Consider the following 25600-nt stretch of genomic DNA (forward strand, 5'->3'; position numbering starts at 1 on the left):
AAAAAAAAAAAAAAAATCACTCTGGCTGCTTTGTGGAGAATGCACTGCACTGGCACAAGGCTGAGCAGAGCCAGGGAGGCCGGTGGGGACTGGCTGCTGCAGTGATCCACACAAGAGACGGTGGCAGACCACAGAGAGGGAGCATCTCCATGAGATATTTAGGAATTGAAAAGGCTGAGATGTGGAACTAGATGGGAAGTGGAGGAGGAATTAAACGCAACTTCGGTTTCTGGTTGAGCAGCTGGGTGGATGATGGTGCCCTTTATGACAGCAAGAAAGTCTGGGGGGAGGAACAGCCTTTCAGGGCGATATCAAGGACTCTTGAAGGGTGACTGCTGCAGGCGGAAATGTCCAGGATGCTGCCAGAAATCCGGGGAGGGGTCTGGGCTTGCACCTAACGCCTCATTACAGGACCCTGCACTGCAACAGCTGCGCCTATTACCGTCGTTATGGGGGCATGGGCACCTGGGCATCTTTGGGGTGTGCCGCTCTTCCTCCTAAGTTAGTAGTGACCACCTTCGAAGATGAAAGAATCTAGAGAGCTGAAATAGAGTCTTTATTTTAGGGATGGAAATAGGATAAAAAAAATAGCTTTGTTAGTCGCCGCTGCAGTACCATCGAAAAAACATCCTGGGGAAAAAAGGAGATGTTCGTGTGTGTGTGTGAGAGAGGCTGGGGACCAGAAATCTGAGTCCTGGAGCCTAGGTCCCAAAGGTGGTGATAGGGCTTGGACTCTTAGATCTGAGAAAATAGGGGTTGGGGGTTATGACTCCTGGTCTGAGGAAGGACGGGGTGGGGGCCTGGACTCCTAAGAGGGTCTGGCGACTCAGACTTCTGGATCTGAGGGAGGAGGGGCTGGGGACCCAGACTCTTGGGTCTGGGAACGGAGAGCCAGATGCTGGGATTCTGGGGTCCCAGGGACTCACCACGCCAGCACGGTCGCACTGGCTGAGGCTAAGGCCACAGCGGCCGCGAGCAGGCACTGATTGCCCGGCGTTAGAGCCTCGGGCCTGGCCAGCAGCTCGCCCAGGCTGGGCGTCCAGGGTTCGATCATCTCCCCCTCCCGTGGCGTCCAGCGCAACACTTCCCGAAAAGAGACCTGGAGCTCAGTCTCCCCGCGCGGTGGCGGACCTGTCACTGCGGGGACGCGCACGTCAGCCGGGCACGAGCCCCACCCCTCACGTAGCCCCGCCCCTGCCGCGCAGCTCCGCCCCTCCCGCACCGTTCAGAAAGAAGTAGAGCCGCGCCAGGGGCCGCTGATCGTGTGTGATCACGCAAGAGAAGGTGCCGCGGTGCGTGGGCTGCACCGGCCGGATCCGAGCCAGGTATCCTCGGGCCCTTGGTATCTCTCGGAAGTAGGACAGGTCCTGAGTCCGGAGCTGCGGGACGCTTGGGCTGGAGCGGCGAGAGGAGGAGGGCCCCCAGCCCCGAGCCCAGAAGAGATTCTCTCCGCCCCGACTCGCCAAACCACAACGTAAAGCCCCGCCCCCGAGCTAGACCACGACTTTCTGAGCCCTGGCCCCACCCTCAGCTCTTATTCGCCGATCTTTCACGCATAGTCCCGCCTCCTAAGTCTTGACTCCGCCTCTTGGGCCTAGTATTTGCTCTCCCGCCGAAAACTACGGATAACCCACCCCTGAGCTCTGGTTCTGCATTGTGAGCTTGCCCCTTACCTTAAATGCCGAGACCCTCTCCTTGCACGAAGTCTGAATCTAGACCGAGTCCCACCCTCTGCATCCTGACTCCCCATCCTCTAGTAAAGCATAACCCGCCTCCTGTCTTCATGCTGGACCCTCCCCGACTCACACCTCCTGCGAACTTCCAGGAATAGGTGATCTCTTCCTTAGGCAGCTGGAAGTTCACAGTGCAAAAGAACATAGCCTGATGACCCCGAGTCACCGTCAAGTCCTGAACTGAAGACAAGTCCTCATCACCGCCTCGGCCCGCCCACGTCCGGCCCCGCCCCCAGACCACGCCTCCTCCGCACTCAGCTCCCTCTTCCAGTTTTTCAGGTTTCTTGCCCTTCAAGGCCACGCCCCTCACCTGGGCAGTCTAACGGGAGGTCGCAGACCGTAGAGTAGCATCCTCGGCAGCGGAAACGCCGGGCGACCTCCTGGAGTCCTATGGGACGGGAACGCTGGATCTGGACTCCATCTGCCTCCCCTAGTCCGGGTCCCTTCGGCCACCTTAAGGTCTATTTAACCTCCTTGGATTCTACCTGCCAGACAGAATCTGGGCCCCGCCTTCCCTGTGCTCACTGGCCAGCTCTCACCACGCTCCAGCCTCTAGGATCCCTATTGGTTTGCTTTGGTTTTCGGACCCGCCTTTTATGAGGTTTGTGAACAATACCTGGTTTACTTACTTTTCCCCGGGGCTCGTATTGGCCCCCTTCGGATCAGAGGCCCACCCGTCCTCTCCCATTTGTCCCAGGTTTCGACACCTACCACCCCGCTTCCCCCGCAATTCTGAGCTCTGAATGATGTGCTTACCGCAGGGACGGATGCAGGCCTGGACTGCGGAGAGAAAGCAAGCGTTACTACCCTGGAAGTCGCGGCAGGTGCCCACCTTAAGTTCCCCTAGAGGAAACGTTTCTGGGCCGGATGCATTCCTCCAAGAGGACACAGCCAGGCCTGACGCGGTCCACCTAGGGGGCGGGGCCAAGCCTGCTGCATTCCACCTGTAGGCGGGGCCAGGCCTGCAGCATTCCACTAAGAGGTCAGGCACAGGCCTGCTGCTAGCGTCTAAGACGGGGTGGGGGGAAAAGGGCGGCAGGCCTGCTGCTCTCACCAAGGAAGCAGGGCCAGTTCCGGTGTATTCCGTCAAACGGGGCGGGCTTAGATCCTGGGCGATGCTCAGAGGGGACAAAGTCTAACTAGGGGGCCCAGTTAGAGGTGTGGTTGGGCTGGAAGTAGCCCCTAAGGCGGCCCGGTTGGAAAGGAAACCTTTCAGAGTGCACAGGGCCAGACACAGAGATCCAGGAAGAGGCCCGGGCTAATCTGGGACAGGACCGTCCTAAGAAGCGTTCCAGCTAGAGATAACCTTCCGTCGGAGGGGCGGGGCCGGACCCAGAGTGGTCCAAGCAGAGGAAGAGGCTGTGTCCCGAGTGACCCACCAAGGGAAGCTCGGCTCAGAGATCGGGCCAGGGGTTTGCGCTGAAGGGAGCAGATGGGGGTCTCGGGAGTGGGGTTTTCTAATTGTCTGTGCCTGGGGGAAGGAGATGGTCTATTTTACCTTCTTTAAGCTGTAATATAATCTTCTGCATTTTCTCCGCGGCATGAGGAAAGGCAACCTGAAAGGACCCTGGAGGGTAGAGGGAGTCCTTGTAGTAAAGACCCTTCCCCAAGGCTGGCCGAGCTTGACAGAACTCGCCGTCATCGTGCCTGTGCCCCTCCCCCAACCCCTCTCCACCCCCATGTCTCTGGTATATGCCACATCCTCCTACCCTGTCTACCCCAAAGGCTGACAGATCCCCAAACCTCCTTCCTTCTGCTGACTCTGGACTAACCTCTCTGATGGAACCCCTCAGCATCATCTGTGTTATCTTGTTGAGGGGAAAGGGGAGGATAAAGGTCACATGTCTTCCAAGGCCTACGAGGCTCTATGGTCTGGCTTACTCTCCCTCTCTATTCCATCCCTAATACCCACCTTTCGTTTCCCCTAATATGAAAAGAACCACATTCTCTGGCACTTCAGGGCCTTTGCACGTGCCGCCTTCAGTTTCCAGCACATCTCTGCCCCTACTCCTACTCATCCTTCATGTCACACCTTGTGCCACCGCCTTAGAGGCTTTCCCTGACAAGTATAATCTAATCCAGTCCCCTGTTTTTGTCTCTAATAGTGCTGCATTCATTCCATTATAGCTCTCACCAGTTTGCAAATACATTTTTTTTTTTTTTCCCGGTACGCGGGCTTCTCACTGCTGTGGTCTCTCCCTTTGCGGAGCACAGGCTCTGGACGCGCAGGCTCAGCGGCCACGGCTCACGGGCCCAGCCGCTCTGCGGCATGTGGGATCTTCCCGGACCGGGGCACGAAGCCGTGTCCCCTGCATCGGCAGGCAGACTCTCAACCGCTGCGCCACCAGGGAAGCCCACAAATACATATTTTATATACACATAGTGATCATTTAAGTCTGTCTCTTAGTGCTATGTCCTCAGAACCCAGGAGAGGGCCCTGAGTCTTAGAAATAAGTATGTGTAGAATGAATTCCAGGATCCAACTGGAATGGAGACCACAGCTGGAGGCAGTGACCCCAATCCTTTGGATGTGTTATATTTGGCCTGGAAAGTGTTTTTTAAAATGAACCAGTTGCCATCATATAAAATTTGGGAAAAGTCACATAAAATGTTTGGCATCCCTTTAAGAAACTTGGAAGAGCTGTAAGAGAGACCGTATTTCCATGAGGCAGCAGTTAGCCGGAGCGTAGCAGCAGCCTCCCCCTTCAGACAGGGCGCACACCCACTTTTACAGAGCTCCCAGCCTCTTCATTTCTATCCCTCTTTCACTCCTTTTTTTCCCCTTCCTTTTCTTTCTCTTCTTTATTTTATTTTATTTTTTTTTTGGCCATGCTACATGGCACCATGTGGGATCTTAGTTCCCCGACCAGGTATCGAACCTGTGCCCCCTGCAGTGGAAGCGTGGAGTCCTAACCACCAGGGAAGTCCCTCACTCTTTTTATGTTCTCTGTCCTTATGGATGTTTGAGTTTTGACCACTGAAATGGCCTCCAAGCTATAATGTTTTGGGGCTTTGTCAAAGTGGACGGGTGGAATGATTTACAGGTGGAGGCGGTTTTGGAAATCAAGAAACGTGGCAGGGTCCTATGGGCTGAATTGTCTCCCTCCCAAATTCATATGTTGAAGTCCTAACCCCCAGTCCTTCAGAATGTAACTGTACTTGGAGATAGAGTCTTAAGGAGGTAATTAGGTTAAAATGAGGTCTTTAGGGTGGGCCTTAATCCAATATGACTGATGTCCTTAGAAGAATAGGAAATTTGGACACAGACACAGAGGGAAGCCAGTCATCTACAAGCCAAGGGGAGAGGCCTCAGAAGAAACCAACCCTGCTGACACTGACTCCTTGATTTTGGACTTCTAGCCTCCAAAATTGTGAACAAATAAATTTCTGTTATTTAAGCCACCCGGTCTGTGGTATTTTGTTACAGCAGCCCTAGCAAACAAATACACAGGGATTGCCAGTTGCCTCAAAATATCTATTTTCTCTTTAGTAACATAATACTGCATTTTAGCTGAGAAAGCACCCTTCCCAGCTTCAGCTAAAAGACTGCATTTCCCAACCTCCCTTGCAGCTAGTTGTGGTCATGTGACTTAGCTGTGATCATATGACCAACTTCTGCTCCCTGAGATTAAGTGCAAATGTCATGTGTGAGTTACAGAAAGCAGGCTTAAGAGAGAAATGGTGACATATTATTGACCCCTTCCCCTTCCTCCATCCTGTTGCCTGAAACTTAGATTTGATGGCTGGCGCTCTAGCAGTTATAAAGGACCATGAGGATAAGGGGGTATACCCTAAGATGGTAAGGCAGAAAGCTGGAAGGGGCTTGGGTTCCCAGGAAAATGGAGCTGCCATACTAGCCTTAAGTGCCTAACTCAAGACTTATTTTTTATGGGAGAAATAAACTTCTAGCTTACTTAAGCCAGTGCAGGTTTCTCTGCAATTTAAAACCATACAAAACAGAGGAGGGAATTGAGAATATTGGCAAGAGACTGGCTGAAGTGATGATCATTGGGTAGAAGCTGGAGGGGGCGCTGAAGCCAGGAAGCAGGTTCAAAATGAGGGGTCAAGGACTTAGTGGTCTCTCCTTGGCCACAAGGCAGGCATGTGGTCTGGAGATGGCAGGATGGTCGGGAGGATGTGGTCCGAGTCGTGTGCTCAAATGAGAGGCCAGGATGTTGGAGGAGGCATCTAAGGAATATCTGTGGACCAAACCAAATGACTCACGGGGAAGGGATACACCAAGTCAGCCATGGGGCAGGGGAGAAGCATGGGAGGAAAGTAGGGATGGAGTGAAATAACCAGAGAGGCCAAGGGGCAGGGGCTATATCAACTGAACCACAAGGGGGCGTGGGTGGATGTTATAAAGTCTCCCCCAAAAGAGGTGCTTCATTAGGAACTTCAACTGTTTCTGATCATCTGGGTTTGAGTCCTGTCTCTTCCGATGATAAGCACACCTGTTGCACACCTGAGCTAGCCACCACACATCCTCTTCCCTATGTGACCTCGGCCAAGTATTTAACCTTCCTGATCCTCAGTTTCCTCGTTCATAAAACGGGGACAATATTGGCGTCTACCTCACACGGTTGGCAGGGAGGATTTAATGTCATACAACATAAAAGCATTCCCCTTCCAAACTATGTGCCAGGTACCATTTAATGACCATGTGGGATAATGTCTCTAAGTGCTTGGAATGGTGCCTGGCACACCGTGTCATAGAAGGGTCAACTACTGGTATTACCATCCCCAAGTTTGAGATGGGGAAACCAAGGCACAGAGAGGTTAGGAAGGCAGCCCAAGGTCACACAGCTAGATTTGAACCCAGGTGGTCCAACTCCAGAGCCTCCACATGCGACCACTACCTGTGGTACATACACTGCCCTCCTTGACACCATATTATCCATTCCATGGTTTACATACACTAACAGTGTCACCTGCCACCACCGGGAGCCACTCTGAGTCAGCACGTCCATCTCTCAGGTCCTCCATTTGGGAGAGACCCGGGAGTCATCCTCGATTCTCCCCATACCCCTCACCCCATATATGACTGGTCCAGACATCTCCTGGGTCCATCCTCCCTGTCTAGTTGAGCCCCAACTTGCCCATCTGGAAAATGGGGCTATAAAACTCCACCTCCTAGGGCTGATACAAGGATATCCTTTAGGAAGATAATTAACAAGTAACTCTGCCAGGACTTCACTGGTGGTCCAGTGGTTTAGACTCTGAGCTTCCACTGCAGGGGGCACGGGTTCGATCCCTGTTCAGGGAACTAAGATCCCGCATGCCACACCGCGTGGCCAGCAAAAAAATATATAAACAAAACACAGCATCTTCCATATAAGGGGCAGGTTGGTCTGGGCCCACCTGAACCACTGCGTCTGGTCCGAGCCACCACTGACCTCACTGGTCTCTCTGCTTCTGCCCTTGACCCACGTGGCCTTAATCAGACCCTCTCCTTCCTTAAAATCTTCCAATGGCTTCCCCATATCAAGAGCAAAAGCCGAAGAGACTGGCTAAAGTGATGGTCATTGAGTATAAGCTGGAAAGAGGAGCCACCTTGGCTAAGGTCAGACCAAGGGCCCACCATAGTGGTTCTCAAAGTGTGTCCCTAGAACAGCAGCAGCAGCTCCCGGGAACTTGTTAGCAATGTCCATTTCTGGGCCCCACCTCAGACCTACTGCTGAGAAACAGAGGGAGGGGCCCAGGAGTCTGCATTTTAATAAGCTCCCAGGAGAGTCTGACATACACTGTGGGGCTAGAGAACAACTGGCCCCAGGGCCTTTGCACTGGCTCTCCCCTCTGCCTGGAAGCTCTCTCCCCAGGTTATCTGCGTGGCTCTCACTGTCCCCTCGTTCCAGTCTTTGCTCAATTGGACCTTCTCATTTGCAACTCTCCTGATCACCCCAATGGCCACCCCATTCTGTTCCCCTTCTGTTTTCCTCCACAGCACAGATCACCAACTGACATCAATGGCATTTCACTTGTTATGTTTAATAATCAACATAAGCAACCTGAGGGCAGGTGGCTTGCAGTTTTGGTCACAGCTGTGTCCCTGGTGGTGTTCCTGGCACATTCAATAAATATCTGTGGAGTACCAGCTTCTCCCAGCCTCCCATCTCCCTCCAGTCCGTCCTCCATGTGGCCCCAGAGGATCTTCCTACACGCAGAGCTGACCCTGCCCTTCCCCGGCTCACAGCCCTGCTCCTTCAGGACAGAGTGTCAAGTCTCCCTGACTCCCAGCTGAACCCTGGATGTCCCCCAGGCCCCTCGCAGTCATTACATCCTCGCCCAGCTGGCCATCTGCCCCCACCCCTGCTCTTCCTCCCAGGCTCCCGGTCTCAGGGATGACCCACTGCCCCCTCAGGCATGGAGGCAGACCCTGGGCACGGCCCCTAATCCTCCTCTTCCCCTTTTCCTGAACAGCTCATCAGATCCAAGCCCCATCCCTCCTGCCCTTGACTCTCTCGACCCGATTCCCTCTTCTCCACCTTCACAATCCCCACCCCAGCTCTGGCCTCCTTCACAGCAGCCTCCACCCAGGCCTCCCAGCCTCCACGCTCTCCCCTGCTCCAGTCGGTCCCACACACAGCCCTCGCCAGGGTCTTCTACACTCAGAGCTGGACTTGTTTCTGCTCTTTTCAAAACCTTGTGTGACAAGTTGGCCTAAACCGGGGAGAACAGGCATCTCCTGGAATCTTCCTCCCTCCTCCCCAGTCAGCTCTGAGTTCCTCAGCTCTCCCTTTGGGGGTGGGGGATCCGCAGCTGAAGTCTTCTCCATGCTGGACCCCCCGGGAGCCCCCTGGATAGATGGGAACCGCCTCACGTTTAGGGATCTTTGTCAAAGAAGCTCCGTGGCAAGAGCAGGAAGCGAAAGAAGTAACAGCTAAGATGTAGAAATAAGTGCAGAGCCCCCAGACCACTGACGTGGCCAGTTTATGCTGCAAAGCAGTGAGCGCTCCCACCCCCAGTCTCCAGCACACTGCGGGCATGGGGGTGGGGTGGGGGATCCTGTGTCACGTGACCACGGTGGCCTGATGCGATCACTGCTCATGCTGCCCTTCGGCCGCAAGGGTCGCCCCAGCCCTGAGGTCCCTCCCCACCGGCACATGCATGTGTTTCTCTAGAGTGTGTGTCTCACCCACCCCAAGGCTGTCACGTGTGCCTGTCTCCCTTCACAGCTGTCACCTGAATCATCCTCTCTCTCCCTGTTCCTACCTGTCTTCCGGCCCCCTAATAGCCTCACATGTCAAAAATGTGGAATTACTTTGTTAACTGTAGGGAATATGTGTGTTTTATCCTAGAGGAAGATCTCTTCCCTGAAGTCTGTCTCACTGGGGGAGCCCTGCCTCTCACTGAGCTCTGAGGCCACCCTGGGAGGCAAGGAGATTGTCCCATCTCTCAGATGGGTAAGTTGAGGCCCGGGGGGGCGGGGGAGCCATGATGCATCCAGAATCTCATAGCCAGGAAGAGGGCAAGCCACACAGTGAGGTCAGAACGCACATCTCCCTGATCCCAGCTGGCTTGAGACTCTAAGTTACTTCTGCACTGTCTCCACCAGCCCCTGCCCATCTCCTCTCCCCGACAAGGCTGCCCAGCTCCCTCAGCTTCCAAGCGTCACCTCCTGCGAGATCGCTGTCAAGTTCTGGGCTTTCCCCGCACAAACATCCATCTCCTGGGGGCTCCAAGCCCGCATCTCCCGCCGCTGCCGGCCCCGCCTCACTCACCCTGGGCGGCGGCCACCTCCTGCAGGGAGTGGGTCATCTGGGTGAAGGCGTCGTGCAGATGGCTCCTTTCCTCGTAGTCTGGAGGTCGGAGGCAGGAGCTGGGGCGAAGCGGTTCCCCAACACCACATCCCCAAAGTGGACCTTCCTCTGCCTCTCTCTGAGCCTCTGGCCTCCGCAAAGCCTCTGTCCTCCCGCCTCTGAGCCTCTGGCCCCCGCAAAGCCTCTGTCCTCCCGTCTCTGAGCCTCTGGCCCCCGCAAAGCCTCTGTCCTCCCGTCTCTGAGCCTCTGGCCCCCGCAAAGCCTCTGTCCTCCCGTCTCTGAGTCTCTGGCCCCCGCAAAGTCTCCATCCTCCCGTCTCTGAAACTTTGTTCCCCTCAGTCTCTCCAGGCCTCTCTGGTCCCTCCCTCCACATGCCCCCCTCGGGGCCCTGGAGGATGTGGGGTGTCTCCTCACTGATTTCAGTGTCCTGGAGGCCCTTAAAGGCATCTGTTAAGGCCTCCTCACACTTCTCGAGGTCGGGGCTCTCCAGGCCGACGAAGATCTGGCAGATTTGGAGGCGCTCATTGTAAGACGTGAAGCAGAGGAGACAGGCCCAGGCGGAGGCCCGGAAGACCGTGAGGGCCACCAGGGCGGACGGCACAGCGCTCCCTGCGGCCAGAAGGGCCATAGCGGAGGGTCTCAGCCTGTGGAGAAGCTGGAGACTTTTGTGAGGTCACAGTGGTGTGGGGGAGGGGCTCAAGATACAGGGTCAGAGGTCAGGTTGCAGTCTCCAGTCCAATGTCAGGTTCCAGGGTTTTCAGGGAGGAAGGGTGTGTCGGGTCAGGGGTCAGGGGTCGGACCCCAGGCTGATGGCTGGGCCGGATGCCAGGCTCCCAAGAACCTCACCTGTGACCCTGGACGTCCTCACAGGTTAAAGGGTCTCAGGGACCCAGAGGCCGGCAGTACGGTGTGCGGGGGCCCGCCAAGCCCTGGGGTGTGGTAGTGGGGTGCAGCAGAAATGGACATGGCACAGAGACACCGTGAGGGCCCGAAAGACAGAAACCAAGCCATGGAGAGACATGGGGAGCGTCAGAGACCCAGAAAGCACCATAAGAGACAGATGGAGACAGGGTCTCAGAGGTCACTGTGCAGAGACCCAGCGGAGATGGAGAGACAGAGAGGAAGCAAAACAGAGATATCTTGATGGGAGAGAAACTCTTTGAGGGAAGGGGCAGGAAGGAATGTAGGGACGAGGACACGAGGAACAGCCCAGCCTCTCCTCCCACGATCCCTGCGGCAGCCCCTCTCCCCAGCCTGGCGGGGTGGGGCAGGGGACCGGGGTCAGGGGTCCCCGCCGGGCCGTCCCGTGCAGGGCGCAGCCTGGGGAAAGCTAGGAGGCCGTATAGTGATCTCCGTGGGTGTCCTCCTCAACTATACAACCTCCTACCTCAGCCCGGGGGGCGCGGCAGGTGGACAGACAGACGGATGGACTGGACGGACAGACGGGGGCCAGGGAGGGCGGGGAGGGCCGGGGAGGCCCCAGCCGCGATGGTGAGCCCCCGACACGGACCCACAGACACGAGCTTGTGTGCGGCGAAGGCCCCGCAAGGTCGGTTCTACGGGTGGGTGCCAGGACCCAGGAATGCGGGCCCCCGGCCCCCTCCTCCCCAAGGAACCCAGGAGTCAGCCCCTCGGCCCCTTCCTCACCAGGGACCCAAGAGTTCAGGCCCCAGGCCCCTTCCTCCCCACAGGTCCCCGCAATCCAGGCCCCCTAGCCTCCTCTCCTCCCCCAGATTCAGAAGTCCAAGTCCACAGCCCCCTTCTCCACTGGGGACCCAGGAAGCCAGGCCCCCCAGCCCCCTCCCTCAGACCTGGGAGTCCGGCCAGGCCTGCCTCCTTGGAGAAGACACAGCCTGGCTTCCTGGATCCCGGGTCAGAGGGAACCTCACCTGTTTTGGAGTTTGGTTCCTTGGACAAGACAGTTCCCTACCTACCTGTCAGATTCAGAAATCCAGGACCGGTGTGGAGACCGCCCACGGGATACGAAACCGTCATGCCTTTCTGGGTATTGTGTCCCCTCTCTCCTCCCTTCCTTTGGCCTCTCATCACGCACAACACTGACAGCTAGGATCCCTGAGCGCTGATACCGCCCCAGGCCTCTGTCATGTGGCAGGCAGGGGCTCAAGGTGCCATCAGCACCCCCATTTTGCAGGTGGGAAGGCTGAGCCCCAGTCAGCTGGTGAGTGGGAGGGGCCAGGCCCGCAAGGTGGCGGGACCAGCACCCACGCTTCCCCACCCCTGGGCTGAGTCTGTGCACCCGAGAGCCTCCGCCTCTGTCCAGCGCTCGTCTGTCTTGCTCTCACTGTCTCCGGCTCCATCTCCATCTTTCTGGTTCTCTCTCCCCATCCTGCCGTGTTGCCGCTGGCTCAGTCTCCGTCTTACCTGGTCTCCATTTCCTCCAGCCTCTGCACGCTTCTCCCCGCTCTGCGTTGCCCACCCTCCCCCTCAGCTCGGCCTTCTCCTTGCTCAGTCCTCTCTCTCTCCTCTCCCCGCCTCCTGGTTCTCTCTCCTTTCTCTTTTCTCTTTCTTTTCCTTTCCCTTCTGTCTTTCACCCTCCTCTTCTCCCTGCCACCCCGTCTTTGTCCCTCTCCTTCTCTCTCTCCCTCAATTTCCCTGTCTCACTCTCCTCTCCCCCTTTTTCCTGTTTGCCTCCCTCTCGCTGCCCGCCTTCTCTCCATCCCTCTGTCTCCTTCGCTCCCCTCTGTCTCTGTCTCTCTCCTTTTCTCTCTCCCTTTCTCCCTCCCTCCCTCCCTCCTAGGTCTCTCTCCTTCCTTCCCTCCCTCCCCTTCTCTCTCTCTCTCTCTCCCTTTCTCCTTCCCTCTCTCCCTCCCCCTCGCAGCAGCTCGGAGCCAGGTCTGGAGCTGGGGTGGCTGGAGAAGGGGCCCAGGGCCGGGGTAGCGACCTACTGAGGAGGGGGAGGAGAGGCGGGAAGGGGGCGGAGGCGGCAAGGGGGGAGGAAGGGGCCAGAGACGGGTCTACGGTCCCAGCTCTCATTCCCCTTCCCTCCTTCCCAACCTCCCAGACCCTCAGGCGGGGGCGAGAGTCAGGCCAAGGTGGGGAGGAAGGGGAAGGGAGGAGGCTGCCCCCGCCGCCCCCCCACCCAACAACCTGGCCCAGAGCCCAGGCCTGGGTTCCCAGCATGCCCCGGGGCTGCCTGGGGCCTGAGGAGGGGGGTGAGAGCAGAGGGGAAGCTGAGAATCTTAAAGATTTGCAGGACCTGAGCATCTCCCCACTCCTCCCACACATTTCTCCTCGGGAAAACTGAGGCCCAGAGAGAAGGGTCAGGACTTGTTCAAGGTCACTGGACAAGGCCTTGGTGGAGGCCCGAACTCCCTGGGCCCATAGGCCGGATTTGGGGAAAAGGTTGGCGCTGGACTTCCCCCAGGTCTGGGTCCCCCTCCCCCTCTCTGCAGACCCTGGGGAGCCCCCAAGGGTCAGAGAGCAGACCCAAACAGTCTGGCACCATGGCAACCAGTTGGCCCCGCCCTCTTAACCCCCAGAGGGCTGGACTCCAGCTGGGGCTAAAGAGGAGGTGGGGACTCCTGGGTTCTGGGCAGGAAGGGGCTGGGGGCCCGAACACCGGGCTTTCGTGGAGAGCGGGGGATGGAACGTGGAGCCCCAGGTCTGAGGGGAGGAGAGGTTGGAGGCCCAGACTCCTGGATCTTGGGGTAAAGGGGGCTAGGGGTTCGCACTCTGGAATTCTGAGGGAGGCGGCTGGGTCGCGGACTCCCAGGTCTAAGGGAGGAGGGGGCTGGGGCCTGGAATCCCGGGTCCCCAGGGGAGCCTGGATGCTGGGCCTCTCCTCCGCCAGACATCCCCTGCCCCCGCCGCTGACCCTGGCCTGTCTGGCAGCCCAGACAGCCTCCCCCACTCCTCTGCAGCCCCCTCCCACTTGCACGGCTCACCCTTGACCCCTCAAAGCCCCGCAGCCCCTTCCCTGCCCCTCCCCCTCCCCTCCAGCCAGACGTTAACCCTTCCGTTGCCACAGGCACCTCCAAAGCCAGACTCTCCCTCCACCTCCCCTGAGGGCGCGGGAGGGCATCTCGCCCTAGTCGGCTCCAGCTCCGAACCCAGCTACCCCAGCCCCATCTCTCTCCTCCCAATGGAAACCAGGAGGTGTTCCCCGCCCGCTCCTCCTCCTGGATCCCGGAATCCAGGCCCCCAGTCCCCTCCTCCAAGGATTCAGGAGTCTGGGTTCCCAGCCCCCTCCTCCTCCAAGAACCCAGAAATCCAGGCCCCCGGCTGCCTCCTCCTCCTAGGGACCCTGGAGTTCGGGTCCCGGGCCCCATCCCCCTCCGTCTCCGCAGACTCACGGCTCCGCAGCTCCAGCGTCGGGGGGAAGGGGTCTCGGTGGGCAGCGCCCAGGCCGGGCTGAGCCGGGCCCCGCCGCCGCCGACAGCTCTCCATCCTCTCCCCGCCTCCGCCGCCCGACGGCCTCTCCTCTTCCTCCCGGCGTCCCCGCCATCCTCCTTCCCTCCTCCCCGATTCCCTCCGGCCTGCGCCTCCTCCCGGCTCTGCGGGCCCGGCTCCCCCGCCCGGGACCCCGCCGGACCAGCCCCCTCCCCAGGGGGCCCCCGCCCCGGCCCCTCCCCATCGCCAGGCCCAGTCCGGCTTGGCTTCCCCCCCCCGACACCCCCCCGCCCCGGAGCTGGCCCCGGTCCAGGGGAAAAAATTCCATCCAGCCCCGGGGAGGAGGAGCGGGGCGGGGGAGGGAGCAGGGAGGAGAGGCCGGGCCGGGGAGCGTGACGCAGGGAGGAGGGAAGGGACAAAAGGGGCCGGGAGGCTGCAGAGCCGGCAGCGCTCGCACTCCTCCCTCCTCCCTCCTCCCTCGGCCGGGGCCGGTTCTCTCCTCTCTCTCCGCTTTCTCTCGTCCCCTCCACCTCTCCTCCCTTTCCTTCTCTTTGCCCGCCTGCCTCCTCCTGGCCCTGTGCGTTCCCCTCTGTCTCGTCTCCGCGTCTCTCTCTTTCTCCTTACATCAACCCCCCCCCAATCAGGGTCTGCTCCTCTCCCCCCTCTTCTCTCTCCCCCTTCCTGCTCTCCCAGCCTCCTTCCCCTCCCTCGGCTTCGGGCTCTCCACCCACCCACCCACCCACTGGGGAGAGAAGGGTGAATCAGACCCAGATCTGCCCTTGCAGACGGAGCTCACAGTCTTACGGAGGAGACAGACCCAGACGCAGACAGTTCCAATTCAGGGCGGTCGGGGTTTGACAGAGGGAGGACCCAGCGTCTGTGGGAGGAAAGGACCTCCAGGGAAGGCCGTGGTTGTGACCTCCAAGACCTGGGAGAAGTTAGATCTGAATTGTTGAGAGAGAGAGGGAGAGAGAGACAGCAGTAAGGGCGTTCCAGGCAGAGGGCACAGCTCAAGCGGAGACCCAAAGGCAGGAAACCAGGGGCCATTCTGGGGGAAGGGCAGGCAGTCAGGTCTGACGGGAGCCCAGGAGCCTGGAAGAGGAGGCCGAGGTGGTGGGCGGGGCCAGGTTCCTCTTCGCTCGGAAGGCCGGTCTGGGAACTTTCCCGTGAGGGTGACCCGGATCCTTGGAGGGCTGTGAGCAAGGGGAGGGACAGGGTCAGAGCTGGGTGTCAGAAAGACCCCTCTGAGGGCCGTGGGGGATGAGATGAGGGGGAGAGACTACTGGAGGCTGGGAGGCTGGGGAGGAGGACGCTTGATCATGGGCTGGGACCCTAGGGACCCAGAGGAGGTGGTGGGGCAGAGAACGTGAGGGGCGTAATGGAAGAGGTGAAGAAGATACAACAGCCGGAAGTCTGGCCCTGAAACTGAGGGGACAGGAGTTGTTCCAGATGGGGAACCAAGAGGAAGAAGGGAGGACAGGAGAGGGAAGATGCTGTGTGCAGCTTGGGACCTCGTCGACATTAAAGGCCAGAGGACATTTAGGGAAGACATGTGGTGGGTATAGCGTTCTGGAGCTCAGACGGTGAAAAATGCAGTTTCCTCCCACCCTGTCCCTGGCCACCCACTTCTCTCTGGGGACAGCTCATGCTTACCAGTTTCTTGTGTATCTTTCCAGAGAAAGTCTATACATTTACACACATATATTATACCACCCCGCCTTTTTTGTCCCCAGGTGGGATCATATTATTCTATACTTTGCTTCTTTTTAAACACTATATCCTGAAGATCCTCCTATATCTACACAGCTTATAGAGGTACCTCGTTCATGTTAGCGGCTATATAGTATTCCATTGTATAAATTTATTCAGCCCTACTTATTCAATCAATTAGGAGGGTTTTTTTTTTACATAAAGAAACTAATGCTTATGAATATTCAAATTACTGGGCTTTTTAAAGAACTGATTTCTTACAATGCTCTTAAGCTGCTGAACCCAGATATTTGATAAATACTTCTAGGGCCTTTAAATTTTGTCATTAATTACTAATGATAGGAATAATAATGATGCAACCATACCTTTTATTGAACGTCTACTTAGGGACAAGCCCCGGGCTGGGTATTTGTTGTGCATTATGTCATTCAGTTAACACAGCAGTCTTATTTTTAGGAACTGTTTTATCTTCATGTAAGGATGAGGGAACTGAGTTCTAAAGAGTGAGTTACCCAAGCTCACAAAGTGAACGGCAGAGCTAGGATTCGAACCCATGCCTCTCTGGCTCCAAGTTCTATGCCCTTTCTTTGGAGATGGGCTGCCTCTGGGAAAATGTGCTGCTCACCTGGGATTGCTCTCCAGCAGAGGTTGGACTTGTCATGCACACAAATTCACGTTTGATAAAAGGACCTTTTGTCACACCCTGTACCTTGATTTGGTATCCAGAATTACTGTTAGTCTACACTCACCCCAGATACCCTGCAGTCAGGTCAGGATAGTAACCGCATCACCCTGCTGTCTCCTGGTACTGGCCCTGATCCCATTGTATTTTTTTTTTCTCTCTCTCTCTCTCTTTTTTTTTTTTCTGGCTGCGCCACGTGGCATGTGGGATCTTAGTTCCCCTGCCAGGAATCGAACTCCCGCCCCCTGCAATGGAAGTGCAGTGTCTTCACCACTGGACTGCCAGGGAAGTGGTCCCCCCACCCCGCCCTCCGCCATTGTGCTGTAATTCTCGATGTCTGGGTCTGTCTCTGAGAATTCAATGAGGGCAACATTGAGGTCTGAGTCATCTCTGTTTTCAGTATCACTCAGCATAGGGTGTGGCTCAGAGCAGAGACTCAGGAAAATGTTTGCTAAATGAATGAATGGAGGGTTCGATGAAAAGCAAATGGTTTATGGATTAGGCTGGGACTTGCTTAAGCCTCTGGGATGAAAGAACATAATTCCCATTAGTTCCTGAAACATAAGGCCTCCATTACCATTGGTTAGTGACTCACAGGAACCACTGTTTCCATCATTCTTTGATATACAGGGTTCACAAATCCCTTGGCACCTAAGACTTAGCTACTGCAATTCCCACAAATCCCTGAGACTCAGGATCCATCTTTCCCATCAGCCCCTGAGACTCAGGATCCATCTTTCCCATCAGCCCCTGAGACTCAGGATCACTATTCCCATAAACCCCTGGGACTCAGGATTCACCATTCATTCCCATTAGCCCCTGAGCCTCGGGATCCACCACTCCCATCTGACATTTGCACACAAGTACTACAGTTCTTGTCAGACCTTGGTACCCAACATCCATAATTCCCATCCCCTTAAGATACAGGTAGACCACCATTCCCATCAACTCCTGAGACACAAGTTCCACCTTTCCTATTATCCTTCAGAACAGCAAGCCAATGGAAAATAGAAACACCCCACCCTTCATAAGGCCATCCCCAAATTCCTGGAACAGGAGCTGTTAGCCAGAAAGACATTTCAACCTGCCCTGAAGTAGGTCTGGATCAAGGACTCCTTTGTTAATGCTGTAGAGAAGGGGGCACCAGGTTATGAAGAACTTCCAAGTAGCAGAGTAGCCTTCCACGGGAGGAATCAACCCCCAACCGGACATAATCCTACAGCACCGTGAGAGAGTGCTGCCATGTGAGGGTTAAACTCCAAAGTCAAGACAATCCCCTGCAGCACCACTTAATCCCCGCAGGTGCGATGATCCCGAGACTGGCAGAGCACGAAAATACCAGAGGATCCAAATGCAACAGATACTCCCATCGTGCCGTTAAATAATCCCAAGTGGCAGTTTGCCCTGGTGGACTTGCACGAACTGGGGACAGGGCCACCTTTCCTTGGTGTGTGTGGTGGGGGTGGGTGGGACGAAGATGACAAATCTTACTCCCGCTATTAACCCTTTCCTGGATTGGGGAGTTGGTGTGATTTTTGAGGGAGGGTTTCTGCACAGCCTAACTCTTTCCCCTTAGGGCCATGCCTTCTAGTCATCTGGCGAAAGCCTTCAGCCGCTCCACTCTACACATCTCAGCAAAACGGAGGGAAGGTGGTTCTGAGGTTCAAGGAGACTGGAGTGGGAGTGGGTACCGTTTTTTCAAGCCATCCACTTCCCCTTCCTCCGGTAATAGAGCCTGTCTTTCCTGTGAGACACCCACTCCAGGTGACTCTAACAAGAATATTCTAGCAAAACGCCCTTCCTCCCTCCCCCAAAACACATAGCTTGGGCATGTGACCCAATACGGGCCGAACAGAACATTCATTCATTTGTGATCCCCCAACAGAGCTGATTAGAATCTAAGATTTTATTTTTCATCTTTTGAAAAAGTTTTATTTTCATTTTTATTTTATTTTATTTTTAAAATTTGTTTAAATTTACTTTATTGTATTTCATTTTTTTGGCTGCGCCATGCGGCATGTGGGGTCTTAGTTCCCTGACCAGGGATTTGAACCTGTGTCCCCTGCACTGGGAATGCGGAGTCTTAAGCACTGGACCGCCAGAGAAGTCCCTATTTTTTTTTTTTATTATTATTATATATTTTTCTGCGGTACGCGGGCCTCTCACCGTTGTGGCCTGTCCCATTGCGGAGCACAGGCTCCGGACGTGCAGGCTCAGCAGCCATGGCTCACGGGCCCAGCCGCTCCGCGGCATGTGGGATTCTCCCGGACCAGGGCACGAACCCGCGTCCCCTGCATCGGCAGGCGGACTCTCAACCACTGTGCCACCAGGGAAGCCCCTATTTTTATTTTTTTAATTTTATTGAAGTATAGTCAATTTACAATGTCGTGTTAGTTTCAGGTGTACAGCACAGTGATTCAATTATATCTTTTCCCTCATAGGTTATTACAAAATATTGAATTCAGTTCCCCGTGCTATACAGTAGGTCCTTGTTGTTTATCAAGTTTATATATAGGGGTGTGTATGTGTTAATCCCACCCCCCTAATTTATCCCTCCCCTTTCCCCTTTGGTAACTATGAGTTTGTTTTCTATGTCTATGGGTCTCTTTCCATTTTGTAAATAAATTCATTTGTATCACTTTTTTAGATCCCACATGTAAGCGATATCACATGATACTTGTCTTTCTCTCTCTGACTTACTTCACTTAGTATAATAATCTCTAGGTCCATCCATGTTGCTGCAATTGGCATTATTTCATTCTTTTTTATGCCTGAGTAGTATTCCATTGGGGGTGTGTGTGTGTGTGTGTGTGTGTGTGTGTGTGTATACCACATCTTTATCCATTTATCTGTCGATGGACACTTATATTGCTTCCACGTGTTGGCTATTATAAATAGTGCTACTATGAACACTGGGGCAGGGTCTCTCTATTAACACAATTATAATTGCTCCTGAAGTACCAGGGAAGGAAGCTAGACAGGAAATTGAAACAAGCAGTGTAAAAGTGAGAAATGAAAATACAAGATTGTCATCTTTTACAGATGATAGGATCCCCTACCTAGAAAACCCAAGAGAATTTACAGAAAAACACAACTCATTATCAAGTTCTTTGACTTGGCAAGATATAAGCTATATACACTAATCAAGATCTGATGAAGAAACAACAAGTAAAATTAGATCCCTATCTCACACCATACACAATGTCACTCCAGATAGAACAAAAATAATTTTCCATTGGTCCTTTTTTAATGGATGAAAGTTATTGACTTTTATAAATTAATTAATCGGATGCAAATGGGAGTGATTTTGTTCCCCCTCCAGGGGACGTTTGTCAAAGTCTGGAGACATTTTTGCTTGTCCTTACTGAGTCGGGGAGAGGGATGCTACTGGCATCTAGTGAGTGGAAGACAGAGATCTGCAAAATATCCTACAGGACATTTTCCCTCTCCCCCCCCAGAACAAGGGATTGTCCAGTTTCAAATATCAATAGTGTTAAAGTTGAAAAACTGTGGTATAACTTGACACCTTAATGCGTCATCATATGCTTCTAATAGATTTCCAGTTACTTTTTGAATGTTCTAGGTATATAATCACACTAATTGCAAATAATAAGGATACATCCTTCCCAGTATTTAAACCTCTTATTTGCTTCTGTTTTATAATTGCATTTAGCTAGCACTCTCAGAACAATGAGGGTGTGCAAATATAGTTTGCACTGAGGAGCTGAACTATATTTCTCTGTTTGGGAATTCCATCGTTGCGGGAGGTTCTACTTCCCACCACCAAGGACTTGAAGGCTAGCTACTTGCTTTCCCTGAAACTAGTGGCTAGTGTGCACGTGTCTGAATGAACTGAGAGTTTATAAAGACATCATGAAGGGTCCTGTGCTCTCTCTGATGGCCTTGGCACTGAACGAGGCTGTCCCTCGGCAAACTTGGCGATGATTCTCCTTCCATTGTTTCCTTGGGTTTTGACCCATTTTCTAAACTTGGAACTAAAGCTTTCTCATCCTATCTGTCAGCTGCCCAATGTCCTATGAATGAATTCCCTTTTTGCTTAAGTTAACCCAAATTGGTTTCCTTCACAACCAAGAACCCCACGGTTAGAATGTTAAATAATAATTGTGACAGTCAGTGGGAGCTTATTGTCTCGTTCCTGACTTAGTTGGAAATAGTCTCTCGTCTGCACACATTCATTGATCTATTCATAAAACACATATTGAAATTCATGAGTTCACTCCTTTACCTCTAGTTCCTACCCAATACCACTTGGGTCATTCTGGTTTTCTGCCTTCCCATATGTGTAAATCCCTTCTCTGAGAAAGGGAAATCTGTTCCCCTTAGCCATAATGTGTTTACTTATTTGATTAGTTCCTCTTTTTTTTTCTTTTTCTTTTTTTGGCTGCCGCATGGCATGTGGGATCTTAGTTCCCCGACCAGGGGTTGAACCTGTGCTCCCTGCAGTGGAAGCTTGGAGTCCTAACCACTGGACCACCAGGGAATTCCCTTGATTAGTTCCTCTGAGTGTAACTAGTTCCCCATCTCAGCCACTATTCCTTCCCAGTGCAGGGGTCCTTATCCTGCTTGGCTTCCCTTCCCCTACTGGGATGTCCCCACCCAACCCTGACGCTCTCAACATGCAAATGCCCTCCTCGCCTAGGTGAGGTTCTGACATTTCTCTCTGATATTCTTGGGTAGACACTCTCCTCACTCTGTTTGAGACACTGCACTTCAGGTCACCTCTCTGCACAGGTATCTATCTTGCTCTGCCACACCTGAGCTCTACTGATCAGAAGAGGAAGAGAAGTGGGGGGAGAATCAAGATGGCAGAGTAGTAGGATGTAGAGCTCATCTCCCCCCACAAATACATCAGAAATACATCTACAGGGACTTCCCTGGCGGTCCAGTGGTTAAGAATCCGCCTGCCAAAGGGCTTCCCTGGTGGCGCAGTGGTTGAGAGTCCGCCTGCCGATGCACGGGACACGGGTTCGTGCCCCGGTCCGGGAAGATCCCACATGCCGCGGAGCGGCTGGGCCCGTGAATCATGGCCGCTGAGCCTGCGCGTCCGGAGCCTGTGCTCCACAACGAGAGAGGCCACAACAGTGAGAGGCCCGTATACCGCAAAAGAAGAATCTGCCTGACAATTCAGGGGACACGGGTTCGAGCCCTGGTCTGGGAAGATCCCACATGCCGTGGAGCAACTAATCCTGTGAGCCGCAACTACTGAGCCTGCGCTCTAGAGCCTGCGAACCACAACTACTGAAGCCCATGTGCCTAGAGCCTGTGCTCTGCAACAAAGAGAAGCCACCGCAATGAGAGGTCCGTGCACCACATAGCCCCCACTCGCTACAGCTAGAGAAAGCCCGCATGTAGCAATGAAGACCCAACATAGCCACAAAAAAAAAAAAAAATTATGAGTCTGGAGCTCTGCAAAGAGGGCTAGGATGAAGATATACATAGATATACATTTGGGAGTTGTCAATATTTGATAGTATTTAAAGCCTTCGGACTAGATGAGGTTGCTTTGGAAATGAGTAAAGACTGAAAAGAGAAATCCCAGGGTAGGCCAATACAGTGTTTTTTTTTTTTTTTTTTTTCAGTGTTTTACATAGAAGCATTTAGCTTGTTTTTGGTTTTATGTGACTTGATAGGTAGGTAGGTAAATAGAATTCTAGATTAAGAAAATAATTCTATATAAGGGGATTTTTGTTGCAGATGATACCTGAATTTTAATAGCTCCCTTTCAGCATGTAACACAGTGATATGCATAGCCTCCTTTGATCTATTTAAATGAAAATTTATTTTAATAGATATTCGAATATTCAATCATGTCAGTATTCCTAGGTAATATCCATTTGGCCATGATATATATATGTGTGTGTGTGTGTGTGTGTGTGTGTGTGTGTGTGTGTGTGTGTGTGTGATCCCACAGCTTGCGGGATTTCAGTTCCCTGACCAGGCACTGAACCTGGGCCTCTGCAGTGAAAGCCCGGAATTCTAACCACTAGGCCACCAGGGAACTCCCCACGGTATATATTTTTAATTTACTGGAGTTTTCTATTGCTAGTTATCTATTTTGGAATTTCCCCATCAATGTTCAAAAGGGAGATTCATCTGTAGTTAACGCTTTTCATGTTACCATATTAGGTTTTCATATTTCATGATGCTGGCTCTATACAGATCATTGGGAAACCTTTCTTTCTTTTCTTTCTTTCTTTGTTTCTTCCTTTTTTCTTTCTTTCTTTCTTCCTCCCTCCCTCCCTCCCTCCCTCCCTCCCTCTCTCCCTCTCTCTCCCTCTCTCTCTCCCTCTCTCTCTCTCACTCTCTCTCTGTCTCTTTCTCTCTTTCTTTCTTTCTTTTCTTGGCTGTGCCTTGCGGCATGTGGGAGCTTAGTTCCCCGACCAGGGCTGGAATTGGCGCCCTCTGCAGTGGAAGCACAGGTTCTTAAGCACTGGACCGCCAGGGAAGTCCCCAACTTTTCATTTTTATCTTTAGTTTACATTGAATCAGCATTGTCTGTTTGTAGCTAGTTTGAAATAATTTAATGATTCTGTCAGTTCATCTTATAGTTACTAATTTATTTAATATGTTCATCTCTTCTTGAGAATTTTTGAAATTTACATGTTCCTGAAAAATCATCCATTTATCCCCAATTTTCTAGTTATTAACAATGAACCGAACAAAGAATTCTCCGAGTAATTATGTTCCTCCAGAGCTATCCCCTGTCTTCTCATCATTTTCACGCTTGGCTCATTCCCCCGCATCCTGTGTGATTGTCCCAACCCTGGAGTCTACGCCACTGGTTTTTATTTTCTGTGTGCCAAATACTGTATTTTATTCTCTTAAGTCCATTTCAATTTTTAATTGTCATTGTTTTTCCTTAATTATTTCCCCTAGATTTTCTAGTTCTTTTTTGATTTTGGTGTCTTATCATTGCTTATATCTAAAAAGAACATTTTCTTTAATTTCCAATAAGTGGGAACCTGCTACAGCCTACCATTTTTTGTTTGATACAGTTAATCAATTAAAATACTCTCTAATTTTTTCATGCTATATTCCTTTTATATTTTATTATTTGTAAAAAGTGGAGAGAGGGTGGGGGAAAGATGAATCGGGAGTTTGGGAGTAGCAGATGCAAACTATTATGTACAGAATGGATAACCAACAAGGTCCTACTGGATAGCACAGGGAACTACATTCAGTATCCTGTGATAAACCGTAATGGAAAAGAATAGGAAACAGAATGTATATATATGTATAACTGAATATATATGAATATATATATGTATAACTGAATCACTTTACAGTAGAAATTAACACAACATTGTAAATCAACTATGCCTCAATAAAATAAATTTCTAAAGAATTTTGTCAAAAGGGTTTTGGAAGAAATTGGAGATCTTGGTCTCTCCTTGAATTTACCAGTCAAGCTTGCTGAGTGAGCCTTGTCCAGCAGGGGGGCGGTCTTAGACTTTGATTGTTTTCCTACCTCAGCTTGAGCAAATCCACTCTTGAGGAATGAAGTTAGAGAGTAAGCCTCTGGCTGGAGGAAGTTTTGTTTGATGGGTCAGTGCATCTATTTTGCCAGGAGATACAAAATTAAGTCCCCACAGTAGAAAAGCAGGTATAAAAGTGAGTGCAGGGACTTCCTTGGTGGTCCAGTGGTAAAGAATCCCCCTTCCAGTGCTGGGGATGCTGGTTCGATCCCTGGTCAGGGAACTAAGATCCCACATGCCACGGGGCAACTAAGCCCGCGCACCACATCTACTGAGCTCACACGCCTTCAACGAGAGAGTCCGCAAGCCCGCGTGCCTGCGTGCCGCAAAAACTGCAGAGCCCATGAGCTCTGGAGCCCGGGCACCACAACTAGAGAGAGAAAACCCAAAAGCCACAACTAGAGAGAAGCCCGCGGGCCGCAACGTAGACCAGACGCAGCGGGAAAAAAATAAAGAAAATAAATAAATTTAAAAATATATATTAAAAAAGTGAGTGCAGGAGGCCTGGGGTTAGAAAAACAACAGGACAAGTATACTGACAAATGGTACCTGAACTTTGGCCTCCATGCAGGGGAGACCACAGCAGGGGAGAATGCGGCAAAATAAAACTGGGCAGCTCCCACTCAGCCCCAGCTGATTTCTGTCGCTTGGGAATGCCAGATATTTAAATTTTTCAAGAGACATTAGCCATTCAGACTGTTGCGAGATATCTCCAAGTGTTAAACTGTGACTGATGAATTAAAACAGTTTTTAAAACCTGTATGTAAACTAAATACAAACTATGATCTAGAATTTTTTTTTTTTTGGTGAGTAGCCCTGGATTCACTGTACTTATGTAACATGGGCTTTCAGTTATATTAAATAGTGAAATACTGAACACTTTTACTCTAAGGTCAAGAAGAAGACAAGGATGTCTATTCCAACCACTTTTATTCAACATTGTAATGAAATTACTAGAGGGTGCAGTGAAACAGGAAAAGGAATAAAAGGCATAGTGATTGGAAAGAGAGAAGCAAAACATCATTGTTTCCAATGGCAAGACAGTGTACAGAGAAAACACAAAGTATGCAAGTGAGGGAACTCCCTGGCTGTCCAGTGGTTAGCACTCTGAGCTTTCACTGCCATGGGCCCGGGTTCAGTCCCTGGTCGGGGAACTAAGATCCCTCAAGCTGCGTGCCGTGGCCAAAAGTCAAAACAAACAAAATATACGAGCGAACTATTAGAATTAGTAGGTAATTTAGCAGAGTAGCTGTAACCAAAATCAATACGCAGAAATAACTTCTATATCCATATTAGCAACAGCAGAAAATTAAATTAAAAATACAATATCTTTTGAAAAAGAATGAAAATCCACAATATACCTAAAAGTAAAACTAACAAATAGTTTCAAGGCTGTTACTCTGAAGACTGGAAAATGTTGCTGAGAGAAATTAAAGAAACCCTAAATAAGAGATACAGCGTGCTCATGAATTAGAATATTCAATATTTTTAAAAAGTCAATATTTCCCCAAGCCAGGACCCGAGGAGCTGAGGGATTTTCTCTCCTGCACCCACGTCTCAGTGTTGCAGGGGAGGTATTACTTTGCTGTCAGTCAGACAGACCAGGAATTCTTCATTTCTGTTAACGGTGTTTTTGATTCCTAATTCATTTTGATTCTATCTTAGAGCTTCCATCTCTCTGCTGCATTACCATCTGTTTTTGCATGTTGTCTATTTTTTTTTCTTTTAGAACTTTTAACATAGTAATGATGGCTATTTTAAATCCCCTGTGTGATAATTTCAACATCTGGGTCATTTCAGAGTCTTGTTCTGTTGCTTGGTTTGTCTCTTTAGACCGTAGTAGTGGTGTTGTTATAATAGACAGTTTTT

General features: G+C 52.1%; 1 protein-coding gene across 1 annotated transcript; it reads right to left on the bottom strand.

Annotated features, from left to right (window-relative positions):
* Positions 1–552: 552 nt before the first annotated feature.
* SPACA6 (sperm acrosome associated 6) lies at positions 553–10156 on the bottom strand. The gene is made up of 9 exons (XM_082676973.1): positions 9908–10156; positions 9455–9532; positions 3232–3300; positions 2490–2513; positions 2044–2121; positions 1807–1913; positions 1223–1379; positions 927–1137; positions 553–630 (listed from the first exon to the last, which is right to left on the bottom strand). The coding sequence occupies exons 1-9, from the start codon at positions 10119–10121 to the stop codon at positions 597–599; spliced, it is 972 nt and encodes a 323-aa protein (XP_082533099.1). The 5' UTR covers positions 10122–10156; the 3' UTR covers positions 553–596.
* Positions 10157–25600: the final 15444 nt, after the last annotated feature.

Source organism: Grampus griseus (genome assembly GCF_964374135.1).
Source record: "Grampus griseus genome assembly, chromosome: 19".
Taxonomy (NCBI): Eukaryota; Metazoa; Chordata; class Mammalia; order Artiodactyla; family Delphinidae; genus Grampus; species Grampus griseus.

What these genes read in the sequence shown, in the direction of transcription:
- SPACA6 (XM_082676973.1), bottom strand. Translation starts at nt 10,121, where the DNA reads ATGGCCCTTCTGGCCGCAGGGAGCGCTGTGCCGTCCGCCCTGGTGGCC. An exon ending in GGAGGTGGCCGCCGCCCAGG is followed by an intron (nt 3,301 to 9,454) that starts GTGAGTGAGGCG and finishes TCTACCCTCCAG; the next exon opens with GGTCCTTTCAGGTTGCCTTT. An exon ending in CCTGGAAGTTCGCAGGAGGT is followed by an intron (nt 1,380 to 1,806) that starts GTGAGTCGGGGA and finishes AGCGTCCCGCAG; the next exon opens with CTCCGGACTCAGGACCTGTC.